Below are 25,470 nucleotides of genomic sequence, written 5' to 3' on the forward strand. Positions count from 1 at the left end.
AGTCTGGGGACAGGTGCAAGTTGGAATGAAAAAACATTGCCGGAAGAAGAGCAAAACTTGATCTTGTAGCCGGGCCAAATTACTTTGTGGACCCACTTGTCTTGCACCAGGGAAGTCCACAGATCCAGAAACCAGCAAAGACGACCCTCCACCCCTGATACGGGAGAGGGCGCACCTTTATGCTGAAGGAGCCTTGTCCATTGGTCTGGAGAGGTCCAATCTTGGTTTGCCAGACCAGGTTTGTTTGGATTTTCCTGAAGAGGCCCTGAAAGGCTTCGAGCCCATGTCAGTCGACCCTGGGGGACAAAAAAACTTCTTATGAGCTGAGAAGGAAGGCCCACGTCTGCGACAAGGTTCCTTGCCCATAGTAGACCGCAGAACAAAAGTACTCTTCCTTACTGTGTGACTTAATAATGTATTCCAGGGTAGCTCCAAACAGGTGATCTCCTTGGAAAGGAAGTTCAGTCAAGGCCTTTTTTGAAGTCTGATCTGCAGTCCAGCACTTTGAGCCAAAAGACATGCTAGCCTTTAGGGAAGCCGCATCCAAAGAGGCATCACAGATAAACTGCAGTCCCTGGACCAGCTGGTCTGCCAGCTCAGAAATGGCAGGGGGGAGCTGTTCGTTCTCCAGATCATGGCGTAAGAGCTTAGCTCTCCTGCAGCCGTTAATCACTTCTCTCCTTCCAAGCTCCCCTCCCCCTGTTGGTTCGGCCAGGTCACTTTCACTTTCTCCTTGCACTTGTCTTTATCTTCCCTGCACAATGGTAAGTCAGCAGCGATTCTTGTACTCCTCTGTTCACATTAACCCTTCAGCTACTTCTATCTTTCAGCTGTCCTCTCCATAAATCTGTACTGTATGTCCTGCAGCCTCTGGTCCCAGCTCTGAGCATTCCAGGCAGCCATTTAGTTGGCCCTGTCCTGTCCCAAAATACAGCCTTAGCACTTTCTCTACAGCCCTTCACTCTGCTATTCATTAACATATATTATTACAACCCAGATCCCCCCCCCCCCTATTCAGTCTCTTATCCCTAATAACTGGTGAACTGTGGTTTGGCCAGTGTAATTGTATGTGCGTTTTTTACCTGGATTTTAGGTGCATTTCTATTGAATTTCTATTACAAAGTGCGTTTTCATGAAAGCGCTTTAAAGTCCTGCATGCTGCATCTTTGATGCGGCTTCAGAAAATGCACTGTGTAATAGAATTCAAAAGAAGTGCACCTAAAATCCAGGTAAAACGCACATACAATCACACTGTTGTTATTAATATTTATTTGAGCAACTTCTACATTCATGCAAAAACATTTAACAGTGTAATTTTATAAAATACTTTATTGAGGGCGCATTTAGGGACCGGGCAGGGTAGGGGTTAGGTGGGGCAAGTAGTGGCAAGTAACCCTTAAGGCCTGGCTAGTAGCTCAGGACTTGAAATTTTGAGCCCTGCTGTAGGCTATTAGTTTTGCATACATGTTTACATCCATATTTGATAGGGACATTGGTCTGAAGTTTTTTGGAGTGAAGGAGTCCTTCCCTGGCTTTAGTAAGGTTATAATAAATGTCTTTAACATTTCCTGTGGACAAAAAGAAGAGGAGACTGCGTCATTGCATACTTAGGTTAGATGGGGAGCTAGGAGGTTGGCAAACTGTTTGTAATATTCACCCATTAGCCCATCAGGGGCAGATGACTTACAAGAAGGAAAAGCAGAGATGACAGATGTTATTTCTTGGGTTGTATAAGGATCATTTAAAGAGGCTAGTTGGTTAAGGGGGTTAAAGACAGGAGATTAATCTCAGAAAGGAAGGCTTCAATATCAGTTTTGAAAGGTTGTGGGGATGACTGATCATCTTTAATGTTGTACAGGGTACTATAATAAACACTAAAGGTGCCTGCAATCGCCTGGGGGTCTACGAGTTTCTCTTTAGTAGTGGGATGGTAAAGGTACGCTATTTTGGACCTGTTATGGTAGCCTTTAATTCTGAAAGCCATCGTTTTACCAGCCTGTTCCCTATGGAAGGGTTGTGGATGGTGAACATGTGTCACTTAGGTTCTCCACCTACACATGATAAGGGTCTCCATGATTTGTGCCCGTTTTGTTTTCTCAGATCTTAAGTTTTTGTCTGGGTCCTAAAGGCATTGTATAGTTTTTGGGAGGGCCAAAGCGTGCATCTCTAAGTCTATACCTTCCCTATTTAGCCAGGCCTCATAAATTAGTCCCAGATGAACACAGGACTGTTTATATGTGAGCTGATTGGAGCTCAAAGGGGACTCTCTCACTTTCTCTGCTGTAAAAGGCTGCTGTTAAAAGGTAAATGTATTGCCTGTTTATTTTGGGGAACTCATTAAAAGGCAACATGTTAGTCAGGAACTGACATAAAAGAGGAGCAGCAGTGATGTCACAATCTCAGCCTTGTCCAATGAGAGAATGGCTGTTCTGAGAATGGCAGCAGTGCCAAGCGAGTGACTCACTGGGGTCAGTTTGCAGTGGAGCAGTCGTTCAACATAGGACACAAACGGCCGTGATTATCATTGTAGTAGCAGTGATTTTAAACTTCCACAGCCATCACTCAAGTACAAGAAAGTGATATTTACATTGGTTCCATCTGGACCCATGTAAGTATACAAATAAGGTCATGCCCGGAGTACAGCTTTAAAGGATAAGTTCACCTTTAGGAGCATGTTACATCCATATTTAGGGTGTAACATGCTCTTATGCACCCGCCGCCGCCAACGCTCCCCTCTCTGTAACAGTGGGCGAGAGATCCTCTCTCCGCACTCGTTGTGACTTTTTAAAAACAGCAGTATTTAGCGTTCCCCTTTACATCAGGGTTCGCAGAGTTCCCCCTTACACTGCAAGGGGGAACTCTGTGGACTCTGATGCAAGGGAGAACTCTGTGGATGGTGATGGAAAGGTGAACTCTGTGGAGTTGGATGTAAGGTGTAACTCTGTGGACTGTGATGTAAAGGAGAGCTCTGTGAACTCTTGTGTAAGTGATAGGGAACTCTGGTGACCAGAGACCCCTTACATCAGAGTTTCCCTTTACATCAGGTTCTACAGAGTTCCCCCTTACACTATGGGAACCCTGCAGACTCTTATGTAAGGGGGAACTTGGTGTTGGGTTATATTAATCTGACCTTCATGTAAAAAAGAGAAATATATTTTGTGCCTTTTGTTATACCTTAAGCACATTGCTAATCACACTAGCTACATGTTTGTAGCTTAAATATTGATATTTGCACTGCAAACTGTCATTTTAACTAACTTTTTGAACTTTCAGTAAAAGTTTGGCTCGGTCAAAAAATTGTCGTTTCCTGGAATTAAAAATGTGGGTTCTTCAGTACATTTTTGTCATGTCAGTAAATACTTGGCAAGCCTCCCTGCATTATACTACTTCAAGCTAAAAACTGTCATATGTATTCATTATAAACCCAAATAAACAAATACAGCAATACTGTAAAGCATAAACTATAACCTGGTGAGTACATAATATTATGCTACTATTGAAACTTAATATGAATAACAGCATTTCAAAATGAAATACATTATGATTACACTGCTTTAATATTATTGAGCATTTGAACAGTGCCAAGCTTAGTACATATTTTACTCTTTATTCCTGAAAAAAATATAAATTACAATTTTTAAATTTTGAAATGTATTATTTTTTCAATTAGTACACCAATGTGTTTTACAATTTTATAACTATGTACAAATATGTATTTTGTTTGCTGGGTCAGTTCTTTGGTTACATACTATAATATACACAAGATGAATCTTCTGTCCTTGTACTGTACAGCGACTATGATTAATTATCTTCTAAGTTTGGAGAACTGCTCAGTACATTAGCATGTAAGCAAAATATCAGGGACATAATCTGTGCAACAGCTTTATCAGATAAGTAGTAGTAGGCAGATTGGTATATACAGTATTAGCTTTTGCAAGTTTCCTAAGTAATGTTACATTTTTATATTTATTGTATATAAGCGGATTTCCATCAATAGGATAAAACAAGGAAAAAATACTCAAAATCACAATCAGAAAATTAAAATAAATTTTTTTTTTTTTTTGAGTCTTGAGTTCGGGGTTTCCGGAGCCACCTGTAAGTCAGTCACTTTAAGTCTTTATTGTACCCCCTTTTCTTCCTTTTGCTGCCTCTGTTAAATCCTTCTTCCTGCTGGACTTCTCCAGTGAAACGTGTAATATTTCATACAGTTTTATGTTCGTAAACAGATGATCATAGAAACCAAAAGTAACAGAAAAAAAAAAAGAAAGGGAAGTGAAAGGGGGGCACTCACCACTCAGCAGTTCGGTGTAATCATGTAATCAAAAAAAAAAAAAAAGGAAAAAGGGGCAGTGTGTGGAGTAGAAAGTAAAAGTATAACAAAAGCTCAAAGAGGGAAAGAAAAGAAGAAAAGAAGAGGAATTCGGTAATGAAGGGTAAAACAGTGAAAGGGAGAGGAGTCGGAAAATCCCCAAAAATAAGCACCAGCCCAGGGACAATTAAAAAATATAATATCCCAAGAAGCAAATGCAGATAAAATGGCAGAGGAAAAACAAACGGGAGCCGGAGGGAAACAAGTGGTGAAGAGTAACAAAAGTAGGCAGCAGAAATCAACTTTTGGCGCAAACATGTTTAATCAATCAAAAACTGACGTAGTAAAAAGTGACCCGGAAAGTAGAGAAATTGAGAATCAGAGTTTAAAAGCACAACTACCCATAAAATTACAAATGGCAGACATGTTCGCCAAACTAGAATTGTCTCTTAAAACAGACATGGCAACACTTCATGGAGATCTAGGTCAGACTGCGACATCAGTAGAGGATACAGAAAGGAGATTGGATACCTACACTCAAGTAATAAATGATCTGAAAGTAGAAATGAAAGTCTTACAAATGGAAAGGAGGAACATTGCATACAAAATGGAGGACAAAGAAAATAGGAACAGAAGAAAAAACCTGAGAATCCGAGGCCCACCAGAGACAACAAAGGGAGAAGCTTTAACAGAAATAATATATAAAATATTTAATCCATTACTAGGGAGAGTAAAATCAGAAAACCTGAAGATAGAAAGGGTCCATAGGATCAGAAGACCACAGAGTGTAGCAATGGAAACCCCGAGAGATAAAGTAGTAAGATTCCAGCACTACGAAGAAATAGCACAAATATGGAAAAGACTGAGGGGAATACCACCATTAAAACTACGAAGGGGCTATCCTGCAGATATTCGCTGACTTAGCATCTGAAACGCTAGCAAGAAGGAGACATCTTAAACCATTTTTGGAACAGATGCGCATGAAAGACATCCAATGACCAATGTCCAGGGGAGGGGAGGGGGGGGGGGGGAAGAGGGATAAGGGGAAGAATAGACCCCAAGGTTCAGAAATCTCAATGTACCTGGACATTTCTCTCTTGTTCCAAGCCCCTTTCTTTTAAGCGAAGGAGCTGTAATAACCTCTGGGACTGCTGTAGAGGAGGTAGGCAGGTAGAGAGAAAGAAAATAGGACAAGAATCGATTTCTTAACTTATAATGTACGAGGATTAAACTCGCCAGCAAAAAGACATAAGGTACTAAAAGAAATGAAACCATATTCTGCAGGCGTAGTTTTTCTACAGGAGACACATATATCGCACGACATGAAACTAAACTCTATTCAAAACACCACCCCATAAAGTACTATGGAGATTCAACAACTAAGAGAGACAAAGGAGTAGCCATAGGGTTTGCAAGAGAAAAAAGTTCTCCCTAGAAGAGAGTTACGCTTATCAAGAACTCTCTCTTCGTCCACTTTACCTTTAACGATCTACTCGCTGGATATTTGGGAGTCACTGCATAAAAAATTCCCCTGGTCTTACGACTCTCCATTGATGCCTCTCTTGAATCACATCTTCTTCCTGCCTGGCTCCCTGGATACAGGCTTCAAATCCTGGTCCCCGGAGGGCCCTTTGTTACTCCAACACGTTATCCATTACAACTCTCCCAAATCCCTTTCAATCAAAACCAAACCAAAAAACTTTTATGGACAAATGGAGAGCCAACCAGCTACTTCAATTCCTTCATTCATTGCCTCACCAATTAAAGTGGTAGTATACTCCCCTTTTTAACTTTTACCTACAGGTAAGCCTATAATAGGCTGCACAGTTTATGAGATATTCACCCTGCATGCAGACACCAGCGGCGCATGCACTCTGAAGGTCCAGCCAGACAGTGAACTCCCGCGCGCATGTGCGGGAGTGATGTCATCGCGGCTCCGGCCACTCTCGGAAGAGACGCTGAGGGAACATGACAGCTCCCTTAGCGGTGTCTGGGCGACCGCGCGGGGGCTTCATTCTAAGGTAAGTATTTCATAATGTGCTATTATGCGATGCATACTAGAACATTATGCCATTGTCTTGCAGGCTTTTTTTTTTTTGGTACGGGGATACTACCGCTTTTAGGGACCTGAAGGACTTGAACCCAATTGAATCCATATTCCAACACAAAAATCCTCCAGCTCACTGCGTTTTCAGTTTTACAAAGCTCCTATCACACTTCAGGGTCCCCCATACCCGGAGTATCTTGATAAATGGCAATCGGAGCTTCACTCACTCCTACCAGATAAGCAAAAGGACAAAATTCTACTCCTCTCTCATTCCTCTTCAATCTCATCCAAAATGGCAGAAACCAACTATAAACTTCTGGTCAGATGGCATTACACCCCGCTCAAGCTACACAACATGTTCCTCTCCAGGTCCCCGTTTATTGGAGGAACTTTTTGAACACTGCATCTCACTCCCATATATGGTGGGAATGCTCGCTGATCTGTTCCTATTGGTCTGAGGTTCTCCCCCTTATAAACCAAATACCTAAACTATCCCTTCCCCTTGACCCTTGGACTGTATTATTGCATAGTACTTCGGAACCAGTTGGCCTATATAAGCGTTTCCTCACACCTCATTTACTAAAAATGGCGAAAGCCCTCATCTTGGTTATGTGGGGTCGTCCTGAGATTTCTACATTAAAGCAATAGCTTAAAAAAATAAAAAAAGATGAAGTCTGTCTTCTAGAAGAACTTAGGCTCCTTTCACATGGTCTGCATTCCGTTACGGACCGTTCTCTGCTCAGCGGGATCCTGTCGCTGAGCAGGCGGCACTGCCGGGGCTTCGTTCTAAGGTAAGCATTTCATAATGAGCTAGTATGCGATGCATACTAGCTCATTATGCCTTTGTCTTACAGGGTTTTTTTTTTTTTTTGGGGGGAGGGTTTACTTCCTCTTTAACCCGGACCCAGGTCTTTGTATTTTGTTATACCTCCAAGTACGAATTCTTGACACCCTGGATGGTCTTTGGGTAAACCTAACTAATTTGGTATCTTTTATAGTATGGAAATTGCTTTTTTACTTCTGTACTTCTCCTGTATATCACCATTTTTCTTGAATAAACAAATATTAACCACTTGCCGCCCGCCCACCGTCAAATGACGGCGGGATGGTGCGGCCATTGTTCTGGGCGGACGTCATATGACGTGACCCATTAAAGCAGGGCAGGCGCGCGATTGTGTGCGTGCCACCCTGCACTGCCGGTGTCGGCGTGTCCCCGGGACACAGCCGGTCACCGGCAGGGGGGAAACAGCCAATGGGCGTGGCTGTTTCCCACGTGATCGGCTGTGTTCCAATGACACAGCCGGTCACAATAGGAAAGCCCAGAAGATGACCGCGCGTGCGCGATCGGGAGCGCGCAGCGCGGTCATGTCGGTGGCACTGTGTTCCCTAGGACAGTGACTGTTTACTATGTGATCGGCTGTGAATCCATTCACAGCCGATCACAAAATGTAAAGACAGAGCAGTAACTCACTGTTACTAGCTCTTCTCCCCTCACACAAGTTCCAGTGTGAGGAGAGCAGAGCCAGAAACAGTGAGTTACTGCTCTGTGTACCTGTCACAAAGTAAAAGCACAAAAATAAAGGTCCCTACACAGTCCTCAGCCCCCCCCAATTGCACCTGTCACCCAACAGTCACCTCATCAGTGCCCAGAAATTGACACCCATAACATTCACATGTGAGCGTAGCGATCGCGGGCAGAATCACCGCGACTCTGCCCGCAATCCGGAAATCATTGCAAATCGCGGGACGCCTGTGCGTTGCCCGTGATTTGCTAAAGCACCCCAAACGCTGTGCGATGTTGCCGCGATTTCCGCCTGCCGAATCGCAGTAACATCACGCAAACAACGCATGACGCCCAAAAAAGGTACAAGAGCTTCTTTGGGGCGTCATGCGTTGTTCGCGTGATGTTACCGCGATTCGGCAGGCGGAAATCGCGGCAACATCGCACAGCATTTGGGGTGCTATTGCAAATCACAGGCAACACACAGGCGGCCCGCGATTTGCAATGATTTCCGGAATGCGGGAAGAATCGCGGTGATTCTGCCCATGATTGCTACGCTCACATGTGAACGTAGCCTAAAGTGCACCTGTCACCAGAGACTGCCATCAGTACCGCCGTGCACCATCGGTGACCATCGCCCGTCACCTGTCACCCCATCAATCACCGTCACCTGTCACCCCATCAGTCATCGTCACCTGTCACCCAATCACTCATCGTGACTTGTCACCCCATCAGTGATCGTCACTTGTCACCCCATCAATCATTGTCACTTGTCACCCCATCAGTGATCGTCACCTGGCTGTCACCCCATCAGTGATCGTCATCTGTCACCCCATCAATCATCGTCATCTGTCACCCCATCAATCATCGTCACCTGTCACCCCATCAATCATCGTCACCTGTCACCCCATCAATCATCGTCACCTGTCACCCCATCAATCATCGTCACCTGTCACCCCATCAGTCATTGTCATCTGTCACCCCATCAGTCATTGTCATCTGTCACCCCATCAGTCATTGTCACCTGTCACCCCATCAGTCATCGTCATCTGTCACCCCATCAGTCATCGTCACCTGCCACCCCACCACTCATCGTCACCTGCCACCCCACCACTCATCGTCATCTGTCAACCCATCAGTCATCGTCATCTGTCACCCCATCAGTGACCGTCACCTGCCACCTATCAGTCACTTGCCACCCATCAGTGATCATCCGCAGTCAACCGTCACCCGTCGCACAGCCTATCACAGCCAGCACGTCAAAAAGGATGTACAGCAGCGAGGAGGCCCTTCAGGTCCTCTCCATGACTGATGAGAGCACCGGGGAGCTCTCATCAATATCCGAATCAAATCCCGAATCCGATTCAGAATTTGAAATCGCTAATAGTAGCGGATCGGAGATGGACTCAGACTATTCCTGTACACTTTCCTTTATACAATGTATTTTGGGGTGAAATTTTTGCTATATACATGCAACAACTTACTGACCGCCTAACGACTATATACGTCGCCCATTAAAAGCTAAATACTGGGGTTATGGCAGCAGATAGCTGCCATAACCCCAGTATTTTTTTAAACGGCGAGCGGTCGGCTTTCAGAGAAGGGTGGTCCCAGTGGTGGATTCGCCGCGGAATTACCCTTACGGTGCAGGGGAACAGGTCCCCCCCTCCCGCCGCGTCCCAGACGTTTTCCCAGCTTACCGGACCCGCCGGCAGCAGGGAAAACTATCTGGTCCCGGATCCTCAGGGACAGGAAGTCGAGTGAGGGCAAGATGGCCCTCACTCGACTTTATGGTCTTGGAGGACCGGAGCTACGTCAAAAGTCGTTGCCTAGCAACCAGTTTAAAGGGCCACTTTTTTTTTTTTTTCCAACAATTTTTTTTTTTTCCTTTTTAGTGTAGTTTTGAGGTCTGAGGTCTTTTTGACCCCAGATCTCACAATAAAGAGGACCTGTCATGACTATGTCTATTACAAGAGATGTTTACATTCCTTGTAATAGGAATAAAAATGATCAAAACATTTATTTTTTTTTAAAACTGTGTAAAAATAATAAATAGGAAAAAAAAATTAAAGCGCCCTGTCCCCGTTAGCTCGCGCGCAGAAGCGAACGCATACGCAAGTCCCGCCCACATATGTAAACGGTGTTTAAACCACACATGTGAGGTATGGCCGTGATCGTTAGAGCGAGAGCAATAATTTGAGCTCTAGACCTCCTCTGTAACTCTAAGCTGGTAACCTGTAGAAATTTTTAAAATGTTGCCTATGGGGATTTTTAAGTACCAATGTTTGGTGCCATTCTGTGAGCGTGCGCAATTTTGAAGCATGACATGTTGGGTATCTAATTACTTGGCGTAACATTATCTTTCACATTATGGAAAAAATTGGGCTAAATTTACTGTTTTCTTATTTTTTAATTAAAAAAAAAAAGCAGATATGGTGTGATAAAAAATATTGCAACGATCTCCATTTTATTCCCTAGGGTCTCTGCTAAAAAAAAATATATAATGTTTGAGGGTTCTAAGTAGTTTTCTAGCAAATAAAATGATTTTAGCTTGTAAACACCAAGTGTAAAAAATAGGCCCAGTCTTAAAGTGGATAAATGGACAACTTTGTGTAAAGTGCTACTTGGATGTTAGGCCTCTGTATGTAGCTAGGCTGTGTAAAAGTGTTACACATGTGGTATCACCATACTCAGGAGGAATAGCAGAATGTATTTTGGGGTGCAATTTTTGCTATGTGCATGCTATGTGTTGGAAATATTTCATAAATGGACAACTTTGTGTAAAAAAAATGCATTTTCATTTTCTTTCCACAGTTTCCAAAAACTTGTGGAAAAAAATGACATGTTCAAAAGACTCATTATGCCTCAAAAATTATACGTTGGGGCGTTTGCTTTTCAAAATGGGGTCATTTTATGGGGGTTTCCATTGTCCAGGTGCTCCAGGGCCTTCAAAAGTGCGATAGGTTGTCAGGAAATTATATGTCTAATTTATGCTCCTAGAATGCCGGACAGTGCTACTTGGATGTTAGGCCTCTGTATGTGGCCAGGCTGTGAAAAAGTCTCACACATGTGGTATACTCAGGAGGAGTAGTAGAATGTGTTTTGGGGTGTAGTTGCAAGTATATATATGCTGTGTGAGAGAAATAATCTGTTAATATGTCAATTTGTAAAAAATAAATAAATAAAAAATCTTCATTTTGCAAAGAATTGTGGGAAAAAATTACAACTTCAAAAAACTCACCATGCCCCTTATTAAATACATTGGAATGTCTTCTTTCCAAAAAGGGGTCATTTGGGGGGTATTTGTACTTTCCTGACTTTTTAGTGTCTCAAGAAATGAGATAGGCCTTCAGTACATCAGGTGTGATCAAGTAAGGTCAATTTTCAATGATAAGCGCCATAACTTGTGGACTCTAGAACTTTAAAAAAGACCAAATAATATACACTTATTTGGGTTTTTTTTTTTTACCAACGATAAGTAGCAGTATAAATTTTGGCCAAAATTTGTGAAGAAAAATGACTAATTTGCAAAATTTTATGACCGAAACAAAGAAAAATGTGTTTTTTTTCACAATATTTTCAGTCTTTTTATTTATAGCAAAAAAAATAAAAAATCCAGTAGTGATTAAATACCATCAAAAGAAAGCTCTATTTGTGTGAAGAAATGGACACAATTTTTTTATGGGTACAGTGTTGCATGACTGAGTAATTGTCATTCAAAGTGTGAGAGCGCTGAAAGCTGAAAATCGGTCTGGGCAGGAAGGGGGTGAAAGTGCACTGTAGGCAAGTGGTTAAATTAAAAAAAAAAAAAAAAAAGTAACCAAAGACAGATACCTATGGGGGAATAAACCCGGGAAACACTTAGCAAGAATAGTTAAAAAAAAAAGAAAGCAGCAACCTTTATAGGAAAAATGTAAAAAGTTTTTTTATAGTTAGGCTCCATGTACACGGGATGTTAGAAAAAACGTGCTGCAAAGCTAGTTCGGACGCCGGGAAAAAGCAGCTGTTAAACGTGCTTTCAGTAGCTTTTTCCATTTGCGTTATTGCACGTTTGGCCACGTTGCTTTTAGCAGCGTTTTTTTCTGCCTCCATTCAAAATCAATGGTTCCCTATGGGAGCCTATTGATTTGAATGGAAGTCGCACCGCAAGTCAGATCAGGATGATCCGACTTGCGGCGCGACTTGCGCTGTGAGAATCTTGAGGGGGAACTCCACGCCAAAAATGGGTCTGGTATGGAATTTGAGGGTAGCCCCACGCCGAAAAAACGGCGTGGGGTCCCCCCCAAAATCCATACCAGACCCTTATCCGAGCACGCAGCCCGGTAGGGCAGGAAGGGGGAGGGGACGAGCGAGCGGCCCCACCCCCCCGGACCATACCAGGCCACATGCCCTCAACATGGGGGGGTGTTGGTGCTTTGGGGCAGGGGGAGCTCTCCACCCCCCACCCCAAAGCACCTTGCCCCCATGTTGATGAGGACAAGGGGGCCCCCCAGATCCCAGACCCCCTCCCTATGTGAATGGGTATGGGGTACACTGTACCCCTACCCTTTCACCCCATAAAAGGCAGTGTATGTAAATAACGACAGGAGACATTTTGGAAAGTTTATTAAAAATCTTCATCCGGTCTTCTCTGCTCTGGTCTTCTGCTCTTTTGCTGTCCACTCTTCTGCACTTTTGCCCTCGGCTCTTCTCTTCTTCTTCCTCCGACGATGTCTCCGGTGATTATGCTGGTCTCCGGTCTCTGTGACACGAGGGGGCGGGGCCTCCCGGTGATGTCATCGGGGGCCACGCCCACAATGGCTATATAACAAGCTGCAGAGCCCGGAGACCGGCATAATCACCGGAGACATTGTCGGAGGACCGGAGGAAGAAGAGAAGAGAAGAGCCGAGGGCAAAAGAGCAGAAGATCGGACAGCAAAAGAGCAGAAGACCAGGAGAGGGAGAAGACCAGAGCAGAGAAGACCGGATGAAGATTTTTAATAAACTTTCCAAAACGTCTCCTGTCGTTATTTACATACACTGCCTTTTATGGGGTGAATGGGTAGGGGTACAGTGTACCCCATACCCATTCACATAGGGAGGGGGTCCGGGATCTGGGGTTCCCCTTGTTAAAGGGGGCTTCCAGATTCAGATGAGCCCCCTGCCCGCAGACCCCCGCAACCACCAGCCAGGGTTGTGGGGATGAGGCCCTTGTCCTCATCAACATGGGGGCAAGGTGCTTTGATGTGGGGGGTGCAGAGCTCCCCCTGCCCCAAAGCACCAACACCCCCCCCATGTTGAGGGCATGTGGCCTGGTATGGTCCAGGGGGGTTGGGCCGTTCGCTCGTCCCCTCCCCCTTCCTGCCCTACTGGGCTGCATGCTCGGATAAGGGTCTGGTATGGATTTTGGGGGGGACCCCACGCCGATTTTTCGGCATGGGGCTACCCTCAAATTCCATACCAGACCCGAAGGGCCTGGTTTGGAACCTGGGGGGGACCCCCACGCAGTTTTTTCCCATTTTTGGCTCGGAGTTCCCCCTCAAGATTCTCACAGCGCAAGTCACGCCGCAAGTCGGATCATCCTGATCCGACTTGTGGTGCGACTTCCATTCAAATCAATAGGCTCCCATAGGGAACCATTGATTTTGAATGGAAGAAAAAAACTTATAACGTGGCTGAACGTACGTTCATCAGGTTCGGTCACGTTCAGCCGCGTTTCTACGTTTGAAACGCCGGGAAACACAGGTTCGAAAGCAAATAATTGCGTTAGAAAAAATATCCCTGAACTCAACTGCCTGCAAATGACTGTAAACGACCCTGTGTACATGGACAGATAAGATGAAATGTAGATGGGTTCAGGGGCTTCTGAAAAAAACGCCCAACTGCTCCTAAACGGCCATTTACAACATCCCGTGTACATGGAGCCTTATTATAGTTCCTTATACTCAGTAAGGGTGACAGGGTAGATATTCATGACTACCTTAAGGAAGCAAATCTCTCCAAAATTTCAGCAGAAAAACTACAAGCCTTAGAGGAACCAATAACTGAAGAGGAAATTCAACTGGCATTAAAGAATACAGTAACAGGTAAGAGCCCAGGACCAGATGGGTTCACAACCTCTTATAAAAAATGTAATGAGCAATTAGTACCTAAACTATGTAAATATATGAACGGATTGGGAGGAGGAGAAATGAGAGATGAGGAAGGAAGCACCGCATGCACATCTCACTGTTGTACATAAAGAAGGGAAAGATGCCACCTAATGCTCAAGCTATAGACCTATAGCACTATTAAATACAGACACCAAATTACATGCAAAGGTCTTGGCTACGTGATTAAAAAAGCTGATGCCCGATTGCAGACCCATCCAGCTTGATCCCGAAGAGAAAAGGTAAAGATAATGGGATAAAAACTCTGCTTCTAATGCAAAATTCCGGAAGGGAACAGTCCCCAGCGCTACTCCTGTCGATAGACGCCGAAAAGGTATTCGACGGGGTAGACTGGAGATTTATGATGAGTACAATAGAAGCGATGGGAATGGCAAATAAGATGACCCAGTGCATCAAAACCTTATATAAACAACCAATGGCTACCGTAAAAGTAAATGGGACCTTGTCTCCAGAGTTCGAAATGTACAATGGTACAAGACAAGGATGCCCGCTCTCCCCCCTCTTGTTTGTGCTGTCGTTGGAGCCATTACTAGCAACTATAAAAAACAATATGGATATAGAGATGGTGAAGATCGGAAAAGAGGAACATAAAGTCGTGGCTTACGCCGATGACATTCTGTTTTACATATCCAACCCCAGAATAACACTGCCAAACCTAATAAAAAAATAAAATAAAAAGATATGGTAAACTCTCAAACTTTAAGATTAACCCTGTAAAGTCTGAAATATGAATAAGAATGATTAACAAGCTATACAAAAAAAAAATCTATTTACCTGGGGGAAAACATATATAAATTTACTCGGGATAAAACTAACATCATCAATGAAGAATTTATACCATGTAAATTACATCCCACTACTCAATGAGATTAAAATGGAAATTCGAGACATTATAAAAAGGCCAATCTCCTGGGTAGGAAGAATAAATATGATTAAAATTGTGATTTTGCCGAATATTCTTCATAAATTTCAAATGTTACCTACGGTATATATGTTATTTTAAGATATTGGAAAAAAATAATATCAAGGTTTATATGGCAGAATAAGAAACTGAGAATATGGCTCTCAGTACTGACTAGGGATAAAACATGAGGGGGATTAGCTGCACCAGTTTTTAAAAGGGATTACAAAGCTACTGTACTGGCACGAATGGTTGTATAGAACGATAGATGTAAATACACACAAATTGACTAGGAATGTGTTTAGGAATTGGGACGCAACCTAACGGGGACAGCATTTTTCCTTTTCCCGGGAAATGAGACACAATTTGGGAAATGGATTAAAGATAAAAATGAACAGATAAAAGATATAGTGAAAAAAAGGGAAAATATGCCCATATCAGGAATTGACACACAAGAGAGATTTAATGATATTGAATGAATGGCGGTATTTGCAGTTAAGACATTTTGTGAGGTCACTGCCCCAACCTATTAGGTCAGAGGAGGATTATTTTCCTTTTGAAGGTCTATGTAATACTCAGAAGGTGACGAAACAGAATGTCTCCCGGATTTATAAAATTCTTATGGAGAGTGTGGAACCGGGAATACCGCCATTCATTCTAGGATGGGAAAAGGAATTGGGAACGACTGAAAGAGCAACAGTGGGATAAAATACTGAGAGCTGTATTCGATCTGGCCAGAGATATTATTACAATAGAAATTAACTTCAAATGTTTGGCCAGGTGGTATATAACCCCAGTTAAAGTTCAGAAATGTAACTCAGGGAACTCTATGCTATGCTGGAGGGGATGTAATTTAAAGGGCACCATGGTACATATATGGTGGGAATGTCCAAAAATAAGAGACTATTGGCAGGAGAATTGGCAATATATAGGGGAGATTGCAGAAACAGAGATTGCTGATGACCCGTGGCTCTGTCTATTCCACAAAACAAATAACCTGATGAAACAATATAAGAACACGATAGTACCACATTTGATAAATGCAGCAAAAGGGGCAATCCCGAAAAAAGGGTTGGACCCGAGGGCCCTATGCTCTGAGGGGACTGGTTTAATAGAATTGAGTACATGGAACATTTGTGTAGAAGCAGAGAGGATCAAATGAGGAGATTCTCTAATATCTGGAAAAGATGGGAAGAGTTTAAGAAAACTAGGAAATACACAGAGATTTGGGAAATATCACCCAGGAAAGTGAGACAGGAAGGGAAGGGGATTTAACAAAAGAGGAAAGGAGGAAGTAATGGGAATGAAAAGAGGTGGGAGGTGAGGGGGGGGGGTGAAGGGGAGGTGAGGGGATTGATGGTTTCTTTTTTGTATAAAGCTCTTTTTAAAAGAAATGTGACTTTTTTTTGCTTATGAAAACCCAAATAAAAAATAAAAAGAAAAAAAAGAAAATTAAAAGAATTATTAAACAACTTTATTTATTCATATATATTTTGGGTGTTTTTGTGTCAGTCTGCATCAAACGTCCAATTCTCCAAAAAGCTGTTTTCCAAAAACAGATGTTAAAATTCTAATTCCTAAGCCTGTCTATACACACCAAGGAAAATGCATTACCTTATGTCCTTCTTAGACAGACAAATCATCTACCACAGTTGTATAAAGTGGAACAAGAAAAGGAAGAATAAGGCGACAAAGGGCAGACATTGAGCAAAGTTTGTGCGTCACCAAATTGATGTCCCCTTTAATGCAACCTATCAGAAACAGTATTGAGGGTCACAAGGCAATGAAAAAAGATGTTTGCTCCTATTAAGTATGTGTGTTTGGAAGAATCTACTGCAGATTTACACTTTAGTACACAGTGCTAACTAAAGACCAAAAGGTCACTGTAATCAATCAAGGAACTCCTTTATCAGTCTCTAGTTAAACTGATGAACAGAATGGTAGCAGCAGGGTTGACTTTAAACTTTGACTCCTACAGTAAGATATGATCTTATGAAATGCTATATTGTAAAAAAAAAAAAAAAAAATTACCCCCTTCAAGTCACTCACAAACCACAATTTGATAAGAGCACTTCCAAACAGTAGCGGAAAAAGATTAAAAGCCCCCTTTCTGCCTGAAGTAAACCTCATTTGAGATAATAAAGTTATACTGGGCAATATAAATGTACCAATTAGTTGATGTCATTAACACTAATAACTTACTGAGACATTAGCATCAACTGGATGAGGAACAGCTGACATCTCATTAGTCTCTCCAGGGGGGTCTGAGATATTTGCTTTATTCACCAAAAGGAATGTGTCTCCCAGAAAGCAGTCGTTAACCTTGGGCAAGCATCGTCGATTGGCAAAGGGATCAGGGTGGCAGCACCATTCTTCAACCAAAGAGCTCCAGTTTTCAGTGGGCAAAGGAAGTACTCGGAGGAACTGCCTGGAATAGAATCAGGAAAATGCAGTCAACATTTAATCACACAGAATGAAACCATTATGAAGCTAGTCAATACAGCTCTAGACTAAGTATACTTAATTAAGGTAAAGCACCTGACTTTTTTTTGTTTGGGAAAATAAATCATACAATTCATTACCATTTGATTTTTCCATCAAACTTATTACATCTTTTTGCTCCAGACCTTTTGCTTCTCTAAAGGTATACGGTAATTTAATTGAGAATTCCTTTTTTTATTTCCCATACTCTTGATATACATAAAGCCATGTAAAAAAGTAAGCACATCTCCTGAATATTGTTGACATTTTCAAAATATTTGAACTAGAGGTGCACCGAAATTTCGGCCACCGATAATTTCGCCGAAAATGTGAGTATCCAATTTCGGCCGATAAGGGGTTAAGGATGCCGAAAATGTATGGCCGCTGATATTGGCCGGCCAGGTCCACTATCACTGCTATCCCCGGATTCAGGGGCGGTGTGCTGACAGTGTATCACTACATTCTGCAGTTACTCATTCCAGCACAGTGTGAGTCAGTGAGAGAGCAGAGCTGTCAAATCGGAGCTTTGATGTCGGGGATGGGCGGGCTGAAATGTGGAGCTCCTCCTCCCTCCCATCCACAGCCAGTCAGCATGCAGTAAAACACTCCTCCCCCACCCCTCTCCAGCCCGCCACATTTGACTGAGAGCACCAGCAGATAGCTGCACGGCAAGAAGAAGGTATGACTAGAATTAGAGCAATGTCACATTGGAATGCTGGTGGACTGCAGTGTGTTCCAGATAGCTGTGTATTCAGGCATCATGCAGGTTACCGATCAGCCTCCTCTCCCCTCACTCCTTATGGTTTTATCTCCCTGAGCTGTACATTGCCTGATAACACTGATAAGAAAGATGCTGCAGGAACACATGGCTGTTAACCATTTCAGCTTCCATTCAACTAGTTTGAGCTGTGTGTGTGTGCTGCATGGGTTTTTATTTTATTTTTGGAGGATTTACTGTTGGTTCAGGTTAGAACTAGTTTCACAAACCCATTACCTGTTTACTGAACTCCACTAATCTTGAGCAGTTAACTGTAAGACAATTTTTATTTTGGAAATTGGATGTGCTGCTGTCTTCTGTCACTTTTACTGACCTGATCTTGCAGAGCTGGTTTAAATAGAGTGGAGCTGCCCTGCGATACTATACTGATGATACTCTACCAATGGTATCTAGTATTATGCAGCATGAGGGGGTTAATATATTGCCACTGCTGGTCACTGATGCATTAGTGACTGACCAGTGGCAGTTAATTAACCCCTTTGTGCTGCATTAGTGCAACCAGTATCAGTGCAACCAGTATCAGTGCAACCAGTGTTAATTAACACTGATACTGGTTGCACTAATGCAGCACAAAGGGGTTAATTAACTGCCACTGGTCGGTCACTAATGCATCAGTGACCAGCAGTGGCAATAAATTAACCCCCTCATGCTGCATAATACAAATACCATTGGTAATTTAATTAACCACTTGCAAATCCGTCACAGTACATATACTACATACTAGCTACAGGTGTACGTCGCTGCCTGTTTTTGATGTATGCCCCCTGTTCTATCTATTTTAAAATCATTTGGGGGAAAAAAGTCATTTTCGGTTTTCGGCCAAGGGCATCCTGCATTTTCGGTTTCGGCCCAGAATTTTCATTTCGGTGCATCCCTAATTTGAACAATCACAATCTAATTTCACAAAAATACAGTTTTGCCACATGAAAAAGTAAGTACAGTTACCACATTGCTACATTTACCACTGCTCACAAATCCATGAAATTATAATCTAAGCCAGATTAAAGTGTCAATGTATAGAACCTCCTTAGTGAGGTGGAGACTATGATATTTAAACTTTAGATATCTGGGGTGTCATGTTCTTTTTTTTTTTTTTTTTCTTTGACATGTTTGGTGCCATCATGCCAAGATATAGAGATATCTGTAAGGCCATCAGAAAAAAAGATTTTGGATGGTAAAAAGGCTAGAATTGGATTAAAAAAAAGATTGCCATATTATTTTAAATCTTCGCACTAGGGCTGAACGATAGTCGATGTGATATCGACTATCGTGCTGTGGGCGTGGACGATTGTCACATCGCCGAAGATAACGATGTAAGGCATAGGCATTAGGCAGGGAGAAGTCAGGATGACTCACAGTCTTTGTAGTAGAACAGAGCCAACATCCGTCCCACACTTTCAGTCTGCCTGCCAGCAGCTAGCTTAGTTCTCCAGCTGATGGTAATATGATCCTAGAGTGAGGAGCTCAGCTCCTCCCTATAACCAATCAGTGGCTCCTAGCTCACTGACACTGAAGAACTGGATACAAACTTGTAAATTTGTATCAGTTCAGAGTGAAGAGTCAGTTCACTGAGTAGTTCAGTACACCGTGGACGGATGTCATGTCAGGCTTGTGATCTTCTACCTCCTGCCACCACTGAGTCCTGACTGTGCCTAATCCACACTGACTGTCACTGTCAATCCCTACAATAACATTAACCCTGGCTTGCCCTGGCTGTATGGTGCAATCTGCAATTACAATCAGAAGAAGGCTGCCCTGCTGCAATACTTCCATGATTTCCTCTCAATATCGCAATATATATCGTTGGAAAAAAAAATATCGCAATGTACTTTTTTTCCAATATCGTGCAGCCCTACTTCGCACTGTAAAAAAAATAATTGCAAGTGGCAAACGCCACTGCCCAACCCAGCAGTTTTAAAGCTGATCTAGGTTTTGCTACACTTTACATAGTTTGTTTGGGACGAGTTGGCCCAAACAAACTATGTCCCTTACTAACATGTGAGGCTGCTGGAAGTGCTATATAAACTGTATAGCTGAGGCTTCATACAGCACTGTGTTACTGGTGCGAGCCGAGACAGGAATCCTGTCTCATACTCAGAACACAATAGAGTTTGTCTGAGTGACGCTTAGCCATTCATCGAAAGCGATGTACTCTAGTAATGAATACTAAGCTTACTCTAATTAGATGCAAAACAAATGACAGCACCTAGGTGATAATTGCTTTTTACCTGATACTGCTGCTATCCTATTGAGAATGTCTCAATCACAAATATAGGCAAAAAAATGACAGCGCTGTATATAGGTGTATCCAAATAAATACTTTTACAATCCTTGCTTAAATCATAAATCCTACTGTGTGAAAGAAAAATTATTACTAAACTGATATTGTATCAAAGAAAAAAAGAAAAACATTTTTGCTTATCTGAATGTGTGAAAAAGTCTTCTGGTGCTTTCATAAATACCCACATATGAATGTGTTAAACGAATTCAACAATAACATAGGGCTGCAACTAACGATTATTTTGTCTGTCGACTATTCTAGCGATTATTTTTATTTTATTTTTTTTGCTTAATCGAGTGTACTTTTTTGATTAGCTAATAAATCCTTTGAATAACTTTACAAAAAATAATACGTACAACTTCTAATATAATATTTCAACTTTTGTTAAATTTTTTTCCAAAAAATACTTCAATGTGGTTGACGTTTTTACAGTATACAAAAATGAAGTGGCAAAAATAAAATGTAAAAAGGGAACAATTTCTGGCCCCCCATTATACAGGATTTATTAATCATATCCCACCAGACTAGTCTGCATTTTACAGTGTGGGAGAGGGGGTAACCTTCCATTCCTCAGGGGGGTGTTAGATGTTGGTAACCGCTCGACTTTTTCCTTTCTTTATGGGGGGGGGGGGGGAGAGAGAGAGAGAGATGGTAGCTGCTAGACTTTTCCATTATTCCATTATGGGGGTGATGATGGTAACTGCTGGACTTTTTATTTATGGGGGGGGGGGGGAGGGGGTGATGGTAGTAACTGCTGGACTTTTCCGTTATGGGGGGTGATGGTAACTGCTGGACTTTTCTGTTATTGGTGGGGGGGAGAGATGATGGTAACCGCTCAGCTTGTCCCTCATGTATAGAAAGCTGCAGGAACATGCAATCCCCACCGCGGCCAGGACACAGGAAGCCCCCCCCCCCCCATCCTGACACTGGTATAGAACAATGGACGAGGAGCCGGGCAGGACTGATAACGGACGGTGACCCGCGCACGCTCCTCCGGGAAGCCTCGTTTAGTATTTTAGCAGAAGCTGCTGATAGGATTTCCTCAGGCAGGCGGGCAATAGTTAAATGACTTGGCATACAATTGAGGAATGTGAAAACAATGTAAACTGATGCCTGCGTGATTACCTTATTATCTCCCGGTCTTTTCATGCCTCAGTGTCAGTCTCATGCACTCCGAGGAGAGGGGAGGAGGAGAACGGCCGGCACGAGCAGGGGGCGTGTTGACGTCACATGTGACGCGTAAACGCCTTTCACACATGTCAACGTATTTCTTTAGTCGACGCAAACGATTACGTTGACGAGTCGTTGCAGCACTAATATAACATAACATATCCTCTGTCAGAAAGGCAGGCTGATGATGTAACAACTTCTGACTTAGCCAATCAGAGGATCCATTGCTAGAATACATTGCTTTCTATGAATGGCTGAGCGTCACTCAGACACTATTGTGTTCTGGACATGAGACAGGAAAGTTTTGGCTCCCACCCGAAACACAGTGCTATGTACTCAGCTAGACACAGTTTATATAGCACTCTAGCGGCCTCACATGTTAGCGAGGGGCACAGTTCGTTTGGGCCAGTTTGGCCTAAGCGAACTCTAAAGTGTAACAAAAGCTGGAGTTCAGCTTTAAATATAGCTAAAGGCTTCCTTTTTTTGGGGGGGTTTTCATAGAAAACTGTTTTTTATTTTTTTGTGCATAAAAAACAGATTTTTGTTGTACCGTAAAAAATCCTCTCTCTCATGTTCATTGACGGACACTTCCATATGTTCTTTGACCCTTGGGTTATGCTGCTCTCCTTAGGAGTATGACACTAGGTGGAAAAGAATTGACTATATCTATAGGGCAGTCCCAGGGGGTATACTCCCACTTCCTGCTAAAGGACTTCAGTTTTGTAACAAGCAGTGTCAGAAGAATACCTAACTCAACAGAGGGGTGGTGTTGTGTCGGTCAATGAACATCAGAGAAAAGGATTTTACAGTAAGACAAAAATCCAGTTTTCTTTGTTCATTGATGGACACAGCTCCATATCTTCTTTGACCCTTGGGAAGTCCCAAAGCAGTGTCAACATGAGGGGTGAGAAAAAACACAGTAATAAACATATTTCCCAAAAGGGGTAAACTTAGCAAAACAGCAGCTCAACCAGGAACAACTGGAGCTCACCTAATAGGAAAAAAATACACCCTCAAGTGGCAGGAGCCTCTGCAACAGCAGCCTGCAAAACTTTGCAGCCGAACGCAGCATCTGCAGATGCTAGTACATCCATCTCGTAAAACTTTGTTGTGTGTACAGATGACCAGGTGGCCGCCTTGCAAACCTGGACCACAGACGCCTGATGACGGAAGGCCCAGGAGGCACTAAGCACCCTTGTAGTATGCGCCACAGAAAGGAGGAACCTGACCCTTGATAGAATAGGCCTGCACCACGGTCTGTCTGATCCACCTGGAAATAGTCGCAGCAGATGCAGCCTGCCCCTTACGAGAACCATCCGTAAGGACAAAGAAGAAATTCAAATTGCGAATCGACTCAGTCGCCGCCAAGTACACCCTGATGGCCCGAACCACATCCAGGGAATGCAAAGCAATTTCTTTTGGCTGTTTTGGCTTAGGACAAATTGAAGGCAACACAATGTCTTCATCTAAGTGGAACCCCAAGATGACCTTAGGAAGGAACAACTGACAGGGTTGTAGTACCACTTTGTCCCTGTGAACCACCAGGTAAGGTGACCGACAGGACAACAAAGCCAGCTCTGAGACCCTGCGTGCAAAAGTAATAGCTACAAAGAAAGCCACCTTCTGTGACAGAGTAAGCTGAGGAAGTTCACAAATATTTTCAAAAGGCGATTTTTGAAGAACCGACAGTACCAGATTAAGATCCCACGGAGACACTGGGGACCTTACCAGAGGAGCTAGATGGCAATCCCCCCACACGAAGGTGTGAACCAAGGAATTAGTGGGCAACGACCGCTGGGAAAAAAAAATTGCCAAAGCTAAAATCTGACCCTTGATGGTGCCCAGGGCCAAACGCTGATCTCCACCTATTTGTAGAAACACCAGCAGACCTGACACCGAAAAGGAACAGGGGGAAACCCCCCGAGACTCATACCAAGTAATGTACGCCTTCCAAACGCGATGATAAATCTTCCTAGAAGTAGATTTACTAGCTTCTACCAGAGTAGGAATTACTGAATCTGACAACCCTCTGTCCTTCAGTACCTTGTTTTCAATAGCCAAGCGGTTAAAGCCAGCGACCATAAAGAAGGATGGAAGATTGGTCCTTGAGATAAAAGAACTTCTCTGAGGGAGTCATCAAGGGAAATCGACTACCAGTCTTACCAGGCCAGTCTGGGGCCACCAGAATGACTGCAATCCCTTCTGCCTCAATTTTGCACAGAAGTCTCTGCAGATGTTGTAGCGGAGGAAAGGCATATATCAAACTATACTGGCCCCAAGGGGCCTAAGAACGTCGGCAGCATCGACCAGAGGATCCCGAGACCTTGCCACAAATCTTGGAACCTTCTGGTTGCGGCGAGAGGCTAACAGGTCCACATCGTGAGTTACCCGCCGGAGACACAATTGTTAAAACACCTCCGGGTGAAGGGACCATTTGACCGGACTCAAGGCCTGAAGACTGAGATAGCCCGCCTGCCAATTTTCCACCCCTGGAATGTGTACAGCCAAGAGGGCTGGAACAAAGTGTTCTGCCCACCTTAGAATGCCGGCCACATCTTTGGCGCCCCCTTGATGGTTGACATATGCCATCACAGCCATGGTGTTGTTCGATTGAATCCTTACCAGACACCCCTGCAGACGATCCGTCCACTAGGGACAGGCAAAGCCTGACCACCCAAATTTCCAGGATATTGATCGGCAGGCAGGACTCCTCCAGAGATCCAACTCCCTGGGCTGAATCCGTGCCAAAGACACCTCCCCACCAGGACAGGCTGGCGTTCGTGGAAACCACCGTCCAGTACAGGGGAAGAAAGGACTTTCCCTGCTGAAGCGCCGGGATGTGGCAACACCACAGCAAGGATCCCCTAGTACTCCAGCACAACAGGACCAGATTGTCCAGGAACCAAGGATTCTTGTCCCATTTGGCCAAGATCTCCTTTTGCAGAGGTCTGGTATGATACTGAGCAAACTGAACCGCCCTAAAGGTGGAGACCATCAAACACAGCACTTGTATTCAAGTCCTGAGAGATGACTGGCAGTTGGATAACAGGAGCCGAATCGCATGCTGCAACTTCAGCAGTTTTGCTTCTGGAACAAACACCTGAGCGGAGGCTGAATCCAGAGTCAGGCCCAGGTAGTCCAATTTGTTGGATGGAATCAGAGCTGATTTTCGAAAATTCAGCATTCAGCCGAACTCTTGCATAGTTGGCACTGTGAGGTCCAAATCATCCTGTAGGACAGACGGAGACTCTGCTTGCAGAAGGAGATCATCCAGGTACTCCAGTCCCGCAGCCCCCCTCTGCCTGAGCAAGGCTAACAATGGGCCAACACTTTTGTGAACACCAGATGAGCTGAGGCGAGACCAAAGGGTAACGCCACAAATTGATAGTGCTCCTCACCTACGGCTAAGCGAAGAAAACACTGATGCCCAACATATATTGGGATATGAATGTAAGCGTCCTTGATATCGATAGAGGCCAGAAAATCCCCTTGATGAAGGGATGCCACTACCATGCAAATAGACTCCATTCTGGATTTCTGAACCTGCACAAGGCGGTTCAGGGCCTTGAGGTCCAAGATTGGACGGACCTTGCCCTCCTTCCTGGGAACAGTAAATAGGTTTGAATAAAATCCCTGAAACCATTCCGACTCTGGAACTGGTACAATGACTCCTTGTGAGAGCAAATCCTGAACCGCCCCGAGAAGGCCCTGTAGCAGATCTGGGGACAGGAGCAGGTTGGAAGGAAAGAACCTTGCTGGAGGCAAGGACCGAAACCCATTCTTGTAACCGAAACGAATCAAATCGTGGAGCCATTTGTCTTGAATGAAGGAGGTCCACGGGTCTGGAAAGAAG

General features: G+C 43.6%; 1 protein-coding gene across 2 annotated transcripts in view; it reads right to left on the reverse strand.

The window, feature by feature from the left end:
- The window catches only part of UBE3D (ubiquitin protein ligase E3D), a 457,021-nt gene that overhangs the window by 302,341 nt on the left and 129,210 nt on the right, over window positions 1–25,470 (reverse strand). For both annotated transcript variants that reach the window (XM_082250092.1, XM_082250091.1), the window contains exon 4: window positions 17,110–17,335. In XM_082250092.1, coding sequence (XP_082106218.1) covers window positions 17,110–17,335 — 226 coding nt within the window. The remainder of the gene's footprint in view (window positions 1–17,109; window positions 17,336–25,470) is intronic.

Source organism: Pelophylax lessonae, assembly GCF_965119305.1.
Source record: "Pelophylax lessonae genome assembly, chromosome: 3".
NCBI lineage: Eukaryota > Metazoa > Chordata > Amphibia > Anura > Ranidae > Pelophylax > Pelophylax lessonae.